Source organism: Silurus aristotelis (assembly GCF_946808225.1).
Source record: "Silurus aristotelis genome assembly, chromosome: 6".
In the NCBI taxonomy this organism is placed as follows: Eukaryota; Metazoa; Chordata; class Actinopteri; order Siluriformes; family Siluridae; genus Silurus; species Silurus aristotelis.
In genome coordinates this window covers 929,044-944,864 of record NC_139579.1, presented here as the reverse complement: position 1 = coordinate 944,864, position 15,821 = coordinate 929,044, and the positions used below count along the sequence as shown (strand labels likewise).

Genomic DNA, 15,821 nt, shown 5'->3' with positions numbered 1-15,821 from the left:
CTGGTTTATATTAATGCGCTTGTTCTAATATCCTGTGCTTTCTGTATTAACAGCTGGTCCGCATCCTCAGGGACGTGCACAGCGTTCACTCCACTCACAAGACACGGAGTTTTCTGGAAGGAGAAGTGCGTGTACAGAAGGAGTCTCCAGCAGGAAAGCTGGAAGATTTGGGAGATCTGAGAAGTTTATAGTTCCTTGCTTTCTCTGTAGCACGCTGAGCCTATTAGATCTTCTGAAATCTTTACTTTTGTTGTTTTATTTTCTAGAATTTTCAGTAAAACCTTCATTTTGTTTATCTTTAATTTCATTTAAATAAATAAAAAAATTAAATGCTTTTATTTTTTCAATGCTGAACTTTTCCCTGCAGAACAAACTCGATCACGAGAGACCGTAACTGTTTCCATATATTACTACTGTTACAGTTAACATCAGGTCCTCCATAGATACACACACACACACACACACACACACACACACACACACACACACAGTCATCCTCTTGCGTGTAAAACATGAACTCATTGTCGATAACTCAGATTCCGATGCTTACTAATATCAAGATCACAATTAAATGCATCTTATTCAGCTGTGTGTCTGTGTGTGTGTGTGTGTGTGTGTGTGTGTGTGTGTGTGTGTTGTGTGTGTGTGTGTGTGTGTGTGTGTGTGTACTCACCTGTCCGCTGTAGGTGCAGGCTGAGATGCTTTATTTGGCAGTGTGAGCAGGAGCCATGAACATGGAGATTAAATCCCACCTTGTGACCTGTTTAGTGATGCTTCATCTCTCTCTCTCTCTCTCTCTCTCTCTCTCTCTCTCTCTCTCTCTCTCTCTCTCTCTCTTTTTCTTCTTTCTTTCTCTCCCTCTCGCTCTCTGTCAGTCACTCGGCCCCTCCCTTCCTGCTTCTGTCCATCTGTTCAACTTGCTGTTTATTTTCTCTGTCAGGTCTATGGGTTTGTCACAAGCAGGGATACTGCTCCGTACATGTGTGTGTGTGTGTGTGTGTGTGTGTGTGTGTGTCTGTGTGTGTGTGTGTGTGTGTGTGTGTGTGTGTGTGTGTGTGTGTATATGTGTGTTCCTGTCTGAAGTGTGGATGGAAAATCAGTCGCAAACCCGATCTGGAGTGACAAGAAAAGAAAGAAAAAAAGTCTGATGAGGACCACATCCTGTTTTAGACAAACATATATAAGCACACACACACACACACACACACACACACACACACACACACACACACACACACACACACACACACACACACACACACGTGCAAAGGTAGTGGGTCAGTGTTCACACGTGTATTCCTGTGCCTTGCTTTTTTGTGAAGTGTGTGTGTGTGTGTGTGTGTGTGTGTGTGTGTGCGTGTGTGTGTGTGTGTGTGTGTGTGTGTGTGTGTGTGTGTGTGTGTGTGGCGAGAGCGTGGTGTGTGATAAGGGGCACAGAGACGTTTTACAGGTGAAAAAAAAGGAACCTTTCGCAATCAGCAGACACTCTGCACACCAATTTTTTTGATGCCATAACTGCTACTTTGTGTGTATGTGTGTGTGTGTGTGTGTGTGTGTGTGTGTGTGTGTGTGTGTGTGTGTGTGTGTGTGTTACTGCGTTCCTGTAAAGGTCAGACTTCTCTGACGGAAACAAAAATGCGGCTTTTGTAGTGACACAAAGCGATTCAGCAGCTCCACTTATCAAACCACAGAAAACAGTGTGAGGGGGCTTCATGCATGGGGTGTGTGTGTGTGTGTGTGTGTGTGTGTGTGTGTGTGTGTGTGTGTGTGTGTGTGTGTGTGTGTGTGTGTGTGTGTGTGATAGAGAGAGAAGAACTATAGAATAATTAACAGACATAGTTTATACTACAGATTTAGAGTAAACTCACTGCAATGATGTGAGGTGTGTGTGTGTGTGTGTGTGTGTGTGTGTGTGTGTGTGTGTGTGTGTGTGTGTGTGTGTGTGTGTGTGTGATGTCAAGGGTTCTTCATAGGTTCTTCATAAGTTCGTCATGAGTTTTCCATTTCTAAAACAGCACTATAACTATAACCGTAAAATTTGTCATGTAACACTTACAATTGTTTTTTTAACGTTCCTGTAAATGTTTATAGAACGTTGCAGAAAGGTTCTGTTCAGAGCGTTGCAGGAGGCTCTGATGACGGTATGTGATATGTAGCGGGTGTTTGCTTCATCGGTCCATTTCCCCATACCATGGCGCTGTAAAATGTGGGATTTGATTGGACTGTGTTCCAGCTATGGAAATATGAATGCTTCCGCCCTGATGTGTTCTCGTTTCTATAGCAACAGCTCATTCAATTGAAAGTAAAATGAGGAAAAAACAGGAGATGTTCAGGAATGTTTATGGAACAAATCTCCAGTGTCAGCACTGTAATATGAATAGGAACTCACTGCACACATGATCGTGGCTTTCCTCGGGATGAGGTGGCACCAAGATGCACTTTGAAAGAAGGCAGAAAAGTTCTGACGGACTAAGGCTCCGCCTCACAATTTTACAAAAGGACTTGAAGGTTGTGCTGCAAATGTATTAGTTCCAGAGACCACAGCACACCTTCAGAGGTCTGAAGTCCAGGCCTTGACAATTATGAGCAAGGAAGAAGCATTACCCAATATTAGGCGGGTGGTTTAAAAGTTCTGACTGACTGATGAGCATGTGTATGTATGGAAAGATAGAAAGAGATCGAGAAAGAAAGAGACGGGAGAATGATAGAAATAAAATAGACGAAAGTATTTAGACCTAAGTGGAAAGTATGGAGGAGTGTGGGGAAATGAAAGTTCAGTAGTTAAGGCTCTGGGTTACTGGTCAGAAGGTAAGGGGTTCATTCCCCAGTATAGTCAAGTTGCCATTCTTGGGCCCTTGAGCAAGGCCCTTAACCCTTTGTGTTCGATGGAATAGAGCAAGGTGTCCTTCAGTCTGTCAGTGCAACGTTCTGACCTCGTGGCAAGCCGGCATCATCCATTTAAAATAAATTACAGTAAAAACTACTACAGTCATTTAATGTGTAAAAAATCCAGAGATCTTAAAGAGCCAAAGCCACACATGATGCTGTTGTTTGAGGAAACCCCAAGATCAGTGCTCACAACAACCCTTTTTCTCCCTGTAAAAGTAATCCATTTACTATAAAACTTATAGTCTGATCAACTTTTCTCAGCTGGTTGACATTGGGTTTTTTGTGTGTGTTTGTGTGTGTGTGTGTGTGTGTGTGTGTGTGTGTGTGCACTTTCACATCTTGCTCACTCTTCAACACCAAAGAAACAGGCCGGTGTCTGTGGTTGGGGCCATGAAAGGGAAATGTGAAATGAAGAGACCCAAACATATGATAACAAAACATTGACTTACACCACAGGTTGAGTCTTTGCACAGTTTCTGGTCAAAGGTTTAATGAAGGTAGAAATGTTTTAACCTAATCTGAGAAATGTTTATTCTGATGCTAAAATCTAGAAAATGCTGATTTGCCTATCAGCCAAAACATTAAAACCACTGAGAGGTGATGTGAAGAACATTGATCATCTAGTTACAGTGGCACCTGAGAAGAGGTGGGATTTATTAGGCAGCAAGTGAGCAGTCGGTTCTTGAAGTTGATGTGTTGGAAGCAGGAAGATTGACTTTGACAAGGGCCTGGTTGTGATGTCAAGATATCTGGGACAGAGCTTCTCAAAAGCAGCAAGAGTAAGTACCCACCAAAGATGCTACAAAGAAAGTACAATCTGGGAATCTGTGACAGGTTCATGGGTCACTGATGAGCATAAGGAAAGAAGGCTGGTTAGATCCTATAGAAGAGCCAATGTAGCACAAACTGCTGAAAATGTAAATGCTGGTTCAGAAAGACAGAAGGCAGAACATGCAGAGCAGCACAGCTTCCTGTGTAGGGAGCTGCAGAGCAGTCAGAAAGCCTATGCTGATCATTTACACCACCAAAGCTCCTACATTGGACATCAAATCTGGAGCCAGTGGGAGTATTGTGATGCTCTGGGTGATGTTCTGCAGGAAACCTTGTGTCCAGGTCTTCATGTTGATGGTACGTTGATGTTACGCATCACTTTCCTAAACTTTGTTGTAAATGTTCCCTAATGCTTGTGTCTTCATTCATTGGGATAAAACTGCACATCCACACTGCAGCACACTCACCAGGAACGGTTTGAGGAACATCATAAAGAGTTGACACAGTCTCTTAATTTCCCAGATCTCAATCCAATCCAGTCTGTGGGATGCACCAGACACACAAGTCCAATCAATAGGGCATCTACATGTACAATTAGAAAATTTATCAGTTCAAACTGATGAACTCTAATTATTATATGCAATTTTACAGAATTAGAGTAAATGAGAGAGAGAGTCCCCTGGTGGTCTAGTGGTTAAGATGCAGCGCTCCCACCGCTGCGACCCGGGTTCGATTCCCGGTCAGGGAACCATCCCCAGCCACTCTTAGTGCCGGTCCCAAGCCCGGATAAATTGGGGAGGGTTGCGTTAGGAAGGGCATCCAGCGTAAACCATGTGCCAAATCAAACGTGCGGAGGATCCGCTGTGGCGCCCCCTAACGGGAGAAGCCGAAAAAAAAGTTAGAGTAAATGAGAGAGAGAGAGAGAGAGGGTGGAAAATAGTTTCGGTGGTTTTTATGATCAAACCACGTCAGTGAAGTTTTCAGGTTTACGTTATGTTGTTACCACATCTTAGAATATAAAAGACATCAATCACAGAAATTTCCACTTAATGCACAACTTTTTTGCTCTTTCACACTTTATAGACTTGAAATGAGTTAAATATCACGCACACACACACACACACACACACACACACACACACATGGTGCAAATATTTATTGACTCGAAGCCAAAAACCTCCTAAATCACCAGCTCTCCTCACATCAAAAATTCAAACATCTTCAACAGACACATGTCCCAAACACATGTCCCAAACACATGTCCCAAACACGTCCCCCACAGCATTCACACAGTCTTTAATATCACAGCTTTTACATATAACTGCAAATGACAGCACATTGCTGCTCGATTCTGGATTAGATTAATTCTAGGTAAACCTTGGTAGACTCTGGATTCTGATTGGTCAGGCTTTGAGGATTCTGTGGTACTGAACTGGACTTGGTGTGTATTTGGCTACAGCATAACCAACACTGAATCATTTATCTAATGGAAATATCCAAAAATGCAAGCTCAGCTAGTTTTTTGCTACCACATTAACCTGGAACTTCAGCACCAATATGCACAATATGCAGACCAAGGTTATAACACACACGCACACACACACACACACACACACACACACACACACAGTAATTTATCTTATCTTATTACCTGATTATATCTTTATATGTAATTTATAATTTAAAATTGAGGATGTTATATTGTTTCGATTGATCTTAAAGATATCTAGCAACTTAGTAACTAATATATAATAATAATAATAATAATAATAATAATAATAATAATAATAATAATAATAATAATAATAATGTAATTATAGATATAGAAACCCAAACATTTAAATGGTGCTTAAGGAGGAACAACAGACTCACTAAACACAGAAACTTAACATAGGGATATAATGTACAGGGTAGAAGTGAAGAACTTGACATAATTAACAACAAACATTGTTTTAGTTATTAGAAAAGTACTGACCATGAGCATGACCATGAGAAACAAACAGTACCGTATATCTGATGAATGTGTAAATGGAATGTGTATAACTTGTACACAGAATCTTTTTACCTAAATGTAAATGTAACATATGCAGTATAGTTTGAATATAATAACAGACCTGAGCAGATGACATGATATTGATAAATGTTTACATTTGTATTCATTTAAATTCTCCATCTGATCCATTTTATTCATGTACAGTAATGTGTGGTTATTGTGTGTTTCAGTACTGGGGGAAGCAGTAGCTCTTTGGTTGAGGCATGGATCTCCTGATCCAAAGGTCATGAGCTCAAAATTCAAGCCAGACTCTAGCTGATGGGCCCCTTATCAAGACCCTTAAACTTAAAAAAAAATGATTGTAAATCAGTTTAGTCTGTAGTGTAATGTAAATGTTCCCAGATTGTAAACTCACCTGGGTGATCACTAGGGGGCACTCTAAGTGCTTAAAATAAAACACGTGTTCACTTGAAGCATCGGAAAAAATCAACCTTCAATCCATCTGGTGTCCACACTATAATTTACAGATTTTCACTATAGACAGGAACTGTGATTGCCAACAGCCTCTGTTCACTCCCAATTATTTCTTGAACCCATAATATGCCTTAAACACATATAAACATAGATTTCATCAGAGCGCGGAAAGATTGTTATGCATGAAACTGGTCTCTGGTACATAAAAGGTTGGAAACCCCTGATCTATGGGACATAAATATAAAAATCCAAAAACACACACAATAAAAACAGCAATGTTGCTACATATACTGACGTGTAAAATAAAAAATGTAACCAGTTTATCATATAAATGATTAAACTGAATGACATTTGCATAGATTTAAAAAAAGCCCTGCAGCATCCAGCCATCGAATCAGAGCAGGTTTGTGAAGATACCATTATGCAGCACATTTAAAGGTACGTTATTCCATTGACAATGTTAATAAAACGACACCATACATGGTCAATATAATAAACACCTTAAATGGTGTCTGATTCTGGAGAGATTTTAGGACAGGAACACACCTGGTGCCTGGCTGAAACATCTCAAGCTGGTCACACACCAGACGCCTGGTCGCGCTACATCTTTGAAAACAATGTGATGTGAAGTATTGGCTTTCATTTAGATTACAGAGAAACACAATGCTGTTACTGTCTCTGAAAACATTTTCAGCTGAGTCAAGCTGATTTTCAAATAATGAAACTGTGGAGATGATGAGCAGTAGATGGCGCTGTCTTAAAACATTGATGACTCTAAATCAGATTATATTCTAGGGAGGATGTGTACGTGTACGTGTTTCACTGTTTCCACCCAATCCAAAGATCTGTAGTAGACATTTTAGAAAAGGTCATCTCGGGGACCCTAGAAGATCAGAACGATGCAGAGTGTCGTTTCACTTGGAATCGAATGAAACATATCTAACAAGTAACATGTTGGATTAAAGTCTATTTGTACTTTTAGCAGCTGTAAATTATGTCATTGTGTAAATGTAGTTAACATGCATTATTTCCCTTTACAGAATGTGGTGTATTTTGGTAAAACAACAGACAGACAAACCTACACATATTTTATTGTATCACTGGTGGTGTGTAGTTTCAGCTAAACACAGTTTGTGACAGCACAACAGCACAAGCTGATTTGATGTGAGCTGTGTGTACTGTTTTTGTGTTTTTATTTAGGATATTGTGTGCATTTTCCTGCCTTCATAGACGTGTATTTATTAGGAAGTGTGTAGTTTGAAGTCAGATTATCCAGTTATTGTGGCGTTTCTGCTTATAAACTGGTGCATGGGTTCAAGTCAACGATCAACTGCACGATTGCGTCATTTATTTAAAGGAAAAAACACAATAATGCAGTCATAACTACAATATCCCCAATCTGTGGGGTCCAGACCCCTGTGCACAAAGAATGGATCATGTTAAACTTTCATAATAGAGTCAAGAATTAGTCCTGAATAATTGGGTAACATAATGTCAAATACAAAAAGCTGAACAGTTACATTGGAGGTATTTTATACGGAAGATTTGTGTAAATGTGTATAAGTGCACTGTAACAACACCTCATGCTGGAATACTGTTAGTGAACTGATTACACTGAAACACACATATAACATTACAATCACCTTTAATGATGCTTAACATGTTTTTTATTCAGTATACGAGCTCTGGACAGTTTCCAGAAAGATGAGAATAATGAAATGGAATATATTTTTCAGTATTATTATGATTACTAAAAAGCAAAGCTGCTCTTTTTTTAATCTAAATAAATTTTAGTTAAACAACTAATTTAGTATGCAGGGTTTCATCCGTTATCATTTTTACTGAACATACAGTGGAGATCAAATTAGAGAACAATTTATAACCACTTTGTGTTTCTAATACATTAAAGATCTTCAGCAGTTACAATTGAATGTAAGTTTAGGGGTTCATATACCACTGTTCCAGTATGTTTTACAAAAGAACCAAGGAACCTCAACAAAAACCCAGTGATCAGAATTAGAGACCACTGTAGCATGAAAGAAGATTACAACAGAAATTTTGAAGGGTTTCTAACACTGCTTTAGTGTGATCTTGATTCACTCTTCCACAGTTCAGAAACTCTAGTGACTTTCTTATTCATAACTTTGTTACAAATGATTTTCCAGTGATCAGGTTTAGATCAGGACTCTAGCGTGGTCATTTCATTATTTCAAGGTTGTTAGTTTTAGGAAACTGCTTTATCTGATTTGCAGTGCGTTTTTAGAAAAAAAAATACTTTTGTTTTATTCAGTGAAAATTGAAAGGTCTGACAGGTAATTAATAAAAATGAGCACTAACTGTAGCACCAATAACTAGAAGGTATCTGAAGTAACTTCTTTGTCAAATATTTCATTCAAGTTTTTTATTCTGTGCCTCAGAATATATTTATCTGAAGAAACATGTTTAAAAGTTGGTCTTCTGCTCCTGTAATTGAATCCTGTAGTTTAGGAAATGATGTTCTTTAATTTTGATCTCCCCTGTATGAATCACATATAATCATTATGCAGGAAGGAAGCATTAGCTTTTAAGAAGTATTAGTATGCAAGAAGTATCAGCTTTTATTTCTCTAAACAAGCTTTAGTAGATAATGAGCTCTACTACAGTTATAATGCATTATTACGTGCTGAAATGAATATAGTGAAATATGTGATATATTGTGGAGAAGAAGAAATTGTGTTTATTTAGCAATAGGCTGCTTCTTCTTCCTCTGCGAAACCACTTTTAACAGATGCTTGAATGCTCTTGATCTCTTCTGGATCAGCAGCAGGGAGAATGGCGAGCAACTCTTTGTCGATCTTCTCCAGTCTTGCTTCACTCTTCCTTTCAAACTCCCCCTTGTTCTTGAGGACAAGTTGTAAGATGGCTCTCTGAGCCTCATCACAGGAGTTCTGTAACTTCAAACGCTCAGAAAGAAACTCTGGATTTTCCTTGTCCATGGTCATCAGTTTTCCCAGAGAGCTGACACGATCCATGAGGTACTTGGTGGACACCTCAGTGTAGGTAGCAGAGATCATGTTGATGAGGCTGGAGATGTTTGTGGCTTGAAAGGCTTGATTGTAGAGCAGATCTTTGGAGAAGAGCTTTGCGTATTAGGAAAGTGTTTGTGTCTTCTCAGATGTGGTGACAAAATCTTTAAGGGTTCTGTTCAGGGTGGTTTTCACAATGTTGGACACCATCTGAAAGAAGCGGACCATCTTCTCCCACTGCTCCTTCACCCTCCCCATGGCATCCATACCTTTAACCAGCATATTTATGGTGGTGTTGAAGTCGATCTCTTTGACCTCACAGTTTCTCATGGTGATCAGGATTTCAGTCAGCTCCTTCTGGTTCTTCTCCATGTTCTCTACACTCTTCTCATAGATCTCTCTGGTCTTGTCCAGTTGAGTGCGGTTCTGCTCTATGCAGAACCTGGCGTTCTCTGAGTCCCTTTGTGAAGCACTCTTCTTCTCAGAGTTACTTACTTCTTTAAACATCATTGGTGGTTTGGGAGCCAGAGGAGGAGTCTTTGTTACATCTTTACTTTTGCTGTCGAAACTGCGAGATGATTCAGTCAGTTTCTGGATTCTTTCAATCAGCTGCTTTTCTTTGGCTTCTTCACATTTCCCCTCTGGTGCATACTTTGCTAGTTCTGCACAGATTTCAATTCCCTCATCACACAGGCTTTTAGCCTCATCCTTTGGATTGCACTTTGGGCTTTTTTCTAAACTCTGCTTGATTCTTTTGAACTGTTCTGCCTGAAAATCTGTTTTTGTAGATTTATTCTTTTGATCATACAAATCTTTCCAGTTAATCACCTGGTCCTCAACAAACTCTTGAATGTTCTCGGTACACTTTAGGATTTCTGCAGACTTGCAGTAGATATTTAATACATCAACATCAACAGTGGAATCTTGACCTTGAAAAAGGGTTTCTTTTACACCAGAAATTGATCTTTTTTTGCTGATTATGCTCAATGGCTGAGTCATTGAGATTGTCATTCCTGCAACAACAGCTGAGACACTTTCAGTCAGTCCTGAAACAACACCCATAGCTATCATTTCCCATCCACTGGGTAATAAATCCATTGCATTGTTGTAATTTTCATGGGCATCATTAAGTTGCTCTTCTATGATTTTCATTGCTTTCTCTGAGCGATTAGCAGCTTCTTCTGCTGACTGTTTCCTCAGCTTGGCCTCATCTATTTTCTTCTTGATAGCCTCCAGCTCCTCTCCATAAAAGCACTGAGCATTTACACATGCTTCCAGCAGTTCTTGGATAATATTGATAACATCAGTGAACTGCTTTTCTGTTGAATTTGCCAACTCAAGACAGTCATCTGCAATGACACGAATGTTCTCCAGCTGGTCAGGAAGGTGAGCTTTTACAACCTCATCATTGTCTTGGAAAAGGATCTTCACAGCAGTCTTCATGTCATCTGGAACTGCCATGGTGTGGAGTCTAATCTGATCCATGTTCTTATGGGCCTCATTGAAAGCCCACCAGCCGGAGTTACACACCTGCATGAGGCAGGCTCGAAATGAGTCGGGGTATTTAATGTACTGGTAGCCATCTTTAGGTGGATTCTTGTTGATGGAGAAATCATCTTTGGAGGAGATGAAGACCAGCTCTCCCAGGATGGCTATGGAGAGTGGAGCAGGAGTCAGATACTCCTCCCAGTTGGCATACGGCTGCATCACAAGCTTGGTTTGGTTTCTCATCTCCTCTGCTGTGCTGAGGCTTTGATTTTTCTTTGCAATTTGAGAATCCATGGCTTTTCCTGTTCCTATTACAAAAACAGATATAATAATTGTATACAGTATATAATATTTTTTATAATATAATTGTATATTAACATTGAACATTAATATACAATATATATATATATATGTACATAAACATATTTCTTTGATGTTGTGGTCATGTACATGTACATTATATGTAACATTAATATCAATAATAATGCAAATTAAATTCAAAAACTTTCACTGGTCCAGTCTACTGCCCTGCTACAGTCTACATCATTAAGGCTTTCAATTCTATTCTATACTGTTTCTAATAGTATTGTTCTATACTCTATGCTTTATTATTACTATTCAACTAATTTATCATAAAGCCATGTATATATAAACACAATACTGAGATTTAACCCGAGTATTAATTTCTAATGTACATGATTATCAGGGCTTAAGACCCAAAGCCCATGACTGCAAGTGGACCTGCCTAAAAATAACGCAAGCAAATTATTTGTAATCACATTTTGCTTCTATTACTTTTACCTTTTTCTTTCTTTCTTTCTACTTTTACTTGTTCTATTTTCAATGATTCTAAAAAATGTGTGTCTTAAAGAAGAATAAACTTTAAAAACAAGCATCAGAGAAACATGAGTTTAAGAAAAACACGAGTTGAATAAAACAATAAGTGAAACAAGAAGTGGACCAAATTAAATCACACCATTGTGCCACCAATTTTAGCTGAGCTTTGTTTATAGCGGAGCACAAATTTATAAAAAGTGTACAGCTGATTTATCTGCACCAGAACTGTGTGTGTGTGTGTGTGTGTGTGTGTGTGTGTGTGTGTGTGTGTGTGTGTGTGTGTGTGCCTGCCTGCGCAGATGGGTTCCATGCCTGAGGGTCTGCAGTAATTCTTCGAAACAGGGACACGGCATACCATACGTTGGTGGGTGGATAGTGGATAGGAAAACATTCTAACAGTTTTCAAACTGGATTCAAGGAATACTTGACCTGAGAGTAAAACTTCACAAATTGAGTCACTTAACATGAAAGAATTTGCTACAGGAAGTCGACTGTGATGTTAAGCTCACACACAGAGAAAATACACTCCAAATATCTCCGTGAGGTGAGAGAGTTTTTGGCACTAGCCAGATATTAAAGGTAGGTTTGTAAATATTTGTATATCACCCTCTGACTATTCTTGCTAAAAAGGGAACACCAGATCTGGTCTGGTGGACAGAGTCATTCCAGTAAGCTTTCACATGCATTCTGTGGAGGATTGTTTGAAGAACATTCCAGTTCAAGTTTAAATGTTTTTGTGCTTTACCCTGGGCACTCTGTGTTCAGGTCAAAATCAGATATGAATTCCATTCCTCATTAGATACCCCAAACTCCAAGTCCCAACACACACTTACACATTCACACAGCAGTGATGGACAGTGATAAAGTAAATGTAATTTGTTATTGTACTTTAATAGCTTTTTCATGTATCTGTTCTTTACTCAAGTATTTCCATTTGGGGAGAATTTTACTGTAACTTCACTACATTTCAAAGTTCAATATCTTACTTTTTACTCAACTACATTTTGTAAAATCAGTCGTTCCTTTTTTATTTTATAAGTGAATAAAAGCATAACTGGTCAAACAACCAGCAATTTACCAATCAGGGTCGAGCGCTCGCTCTGTTTTAAACTTGTTTTGAAAGCATGGCATCTTGCCAGAAAAAAATCTATCGGTTTATTGATCTATTTTATACCAATTATTTGCACGGTCGTGTCAATTATTATATCATGTCACAATCAATGAACCTGGTCGGGACTCGGTCATGGTGTGGTTCACCCACAGTGTCATTCAACTAAAATCTCCGCTGCTGCTTGGTGTATCTACTGATCACCAACATACAGTTCAGCATCAGTTTAACATCAAGCAGAACATTTAGAGAGGAATAAAGGATGAAGGAACTCCAGACTTGAACTCACGTGACACAGAAATTAAAATAACACAGAAATTAAAATAATGTAATAAACACAAGTCAGCTCTATCTGAAATGACTTTGAAGTTGCACCCTAGTTATATGCTCCACCTGACATCTATACATCATATACATTGATAGATACAACTTTATTGTCATTGTGTAGTACAGGTACACATCAGCAAAAGACAAAGACGGACCACACAATTTTGAGAATAAAGCAAGAAACTGAGACAAAAGGAGAACTTAAATACACATAGGAGGTGATTTAACACTTTACTGTTAACTTCACGCTGCTTTACACAAAGAATTGAATTAAATTTATTTGTTAATTTAATGAAAAGTCAATCATTTTTTGCTTTTGAATCGTTCTTTTGCATTCTAATTGTAGAAAAGAAAGTAAAAAAGTAGAAGGGATGTGTGCGGTAAGAAATTCTACATACTGTTGCTCTGCTCCCCGGCTCTGGAACTCTTTACCTTCAGACATTAAAAACATTGACTCTCTGCCTGTTTTTAAATCTAGACATAAGTCTCACCTGTTTAACATTGAATACTCTCCCTAAATCTTATTGGCCCAGTTACAGTGTCACAGTCATACTCACATTTTACTCAAATTACTATTCTTTTACTTGTTGTTTATTATGCTTTCTTTTGTAACTTAGTGTGTGGTATCCTTGAGTGATGAAAAATAAATAAAATAAACAAAAAATTTTCTTCTTATTATTATGATTAGAATCCATTTAAAAATGGTTTAGAACAGTGTGTCTCCTCTTACCTTGATATCCTGTTAGTCTTCAGTGAAGGTGTGAAGTCTGTCAGTTCTGCAACCCAGATGGTGCAATGAGAGCAAACAGAAATTCACAGTGTTTTAATAGTGAGTGATACCCCTCCCCTCTGACCCACCCTCCTACAGTCCGGTTCAAAAGAAGCTCAGCGGATGGTGGAGAGCCAAAAGAGAAATAACAGCAAACACATAAACCTCGTAACATTTCACACTTTATTCTTCCCTTTAGGAACTCCTGTGCAAAGGTAATCAGGCTGTACACTGCATGACTTTTATTATATACAATTGATAATTTTTTTATTGTGTATAAATATGTAACAAATTTAGCATTGCAATTCAAACTGGTAAAATATAAATATATATATATATAAAAGAAAAATAGCTAAAAGCCAGAAGGAAATTGGAAAAACTGAATAATCTGTTGTCACCTTGTGTAACATGAAGCGAGCATAAAGTCAGTTTGAGAAAAGTCTGACAAAGTGGTATTTAAAGAGGGGAGCTTTTATTTAACTTTATTTCAAGAGAATGTGTTAAAAAAAAATATGCCAGAGACAATTGAGTGTGAATTTGTTTTGCTCTGTAAAGAGTTTTCCCAACTATAGCACTATTCGTTTCTGTTTCAGGTAAAGATGACGCAGCCTTCTTCATCTGGGTAAGTTACCAGTATTCACATAGAAATGGTTCATATCCATCAACTGATTTGTACAATGTTCAGTGTGGAAATGTGTGTTTGTATCTGCAGAATTGTGCTGAGGAACACAGCTAAGGCTGTTATTGGTCCATTGAAGGATAGAATCTCCTCCCTGAATGGAGTCTACGAGGCCCTGATTACTGCAGATGTAGATTCTGTTACTGGCCAATGCTCCAACTACATCTCCATCAGACAGCAGATAGTTCAGGCTCATCAGCACCTGAAGCAGTCAGAACAGATGGCTGGTTCAGGTTTAGAGAGTCTGGATAAAAGCTTAGAGAGTCTTATACAAGATGAGGAAAAACTCAATCGTGAGATGAATAATACAAAACAAACCTTAGACAACTTGAGAACAGAGCAGGAATCAAATAAACAATTACTCAGAGAATTGCAGGGAACTCTCGAGGTGGCCAGGAGAAATCTGAACTCAACAGAAAAGACGCTTCAGGATCAGGAAAACAGGAAACACACTGCTGAAATCGTCACAGGTGTTGGAGCAGGGCTGTTAGCTATACCAGTGATTGGATGGATTGCAGGTGAGAATCACAGCATATAAATAAAAAAATATTGATATACTGTAGCTGAACTGTTATATAAACTTCACAATTTTATGTGGCTTTCATTTGTTCCTTCTCTCTACAGGTTCTGCCATGGTAATTGGTGGTGCAGTTGAACTGGATCAAGCAATACATGCTGTCAACATGGCTGAAGAGGAGGTGAAAAAGTCTGAGACAGAAGTGGAAAAATACAATCATAAAGTTTCTGACTACGAGTACAAGATTTTCCAGACCAACTGTGACATCAGTCAGAAAGATGAAAAGCTGAACCAGACCCGTGAAGAAATCCAGAAGGTGAAGAAGCAGATCGTGTCTGTAGCTGAGTTCCAGAATAAAGTAAGAAGCGCTGTCCACCTCCTGAGTGTTCTGAGTGGGAAGGCCAGTGTAGATGAACACCAGATTAGCAGATTCATCCTCCAGGAGCCGGTGGTGAAGGTGATGGAAGATGTGATGAAGGCAGTAAATGAGATCACAGGGAATGAGCTTCTCTACAGTGAAGACATTCCAAGACTCATTAACCAAATGAAGGAGAACAACCAATGTCTCACAGCCATCTGTGCCTCTCAGAATAGCTCAGAAAATGCTATGTTATTTTGAACAGACACAAATGATGTGTGGTTCTGTGCTTCATCAGTTCATATATTTCTGTACAACTTTGCAAGATGGTGTGTCAGATATTTGCACAAATAAAGATAAAGTATAAAAGAAGCTGTGGTTCTTTGGGGTAGAAAACAGGAAACTGTCAATAGTTGGCATTAGCTTTAACATTCAAATTGTATATAAATCTGTGGTATTAGCTTGCTCCAATCCAAAATATACCTACAAAAGTAGCCTAAAGATTTCTTAAATGCTATAAGTGTTTCTCCAGCTGCTGTTCTGAAACCTCATTTCTCCCAGAGGTTTTTTAGGCCTTTTTTGTTAAGGGTTGCATATAATGGTATG

At 38.7% G+C, this 15,821-nt stretch overlaps 3 protein-coding genes and 1 long non-coding RNA gene across 5 annotated transcripts in view; 1 reads left to right on the top strand and 3 right to left on the bottom strand.

Moving 5' to 3' along the window:
* Positions 1-1,092, bottom strand: part of il2rb (interleukin 2 receptor, beta) — a 12,958-nt gene extending 11,866 nt beyond the window's left edge. Inside the window, exon 1 of one of the 2 annotated variants that reach the window (XM_083545137.1) lies at positions 674-1,092. The gene's annotated coding sequence lies outside the window, so the exon portion shown is untranslated. The remainder of the gene's footprint in view (positions 1-673) is intronic. The other variant, XM_083545138.1, reaches the window with a different exon arrangement.
* The window catches only part of LOC310728084, a 72,290-nt gene that overhangs the window by 12,668 nt on the left and 43,801 nt on the right, over positions 1-15,821 (bottom strand). The gene's annotated exons all lie outside the window — the stretch shown is intronic.
* On the bottom strand, positions 7,777-13,717 carry LOC310728188 (uncharacterized protein). Its single transcript, XM_083545381.1, has 2 exons — positions 13,623-13,717; positions 7,777-10,922 (listed from the first exon to the last, which is right to left on the bottom strand). Exon 2 carries the CDS (start codon positions 10,912-10,914, stop codon positions 9,256-9,258), a length of 1,659 nt encoding a protein of 552 aa, XP_083401507.1. The 5' UTR covers positions 10,915-10,922; positions 13,623-13,717; the 3' UTR covers positions 7,777-9,255.
* On the top strand, positions 13,817-15,566 carry LOC310728189 (uncharacterized protein). The gene is made up of 4 exons (XM_083545382.1): positions 13,817-13,876; positions 14,255-14,283; positions 14,374-14,858; positions 14,965-15,566. Exons 2-4 carry the CDS (start codon positions 14,261-14,263, stop codon positions 15,474-15,476), a joined length of 1,020 nt encoding a protein of 339 aa, XP_083401508.1. The 5' UTR covers positions 13,817-13,876; positions 14,255-14,260; the 3' UTR covers positions 15,477-15,566.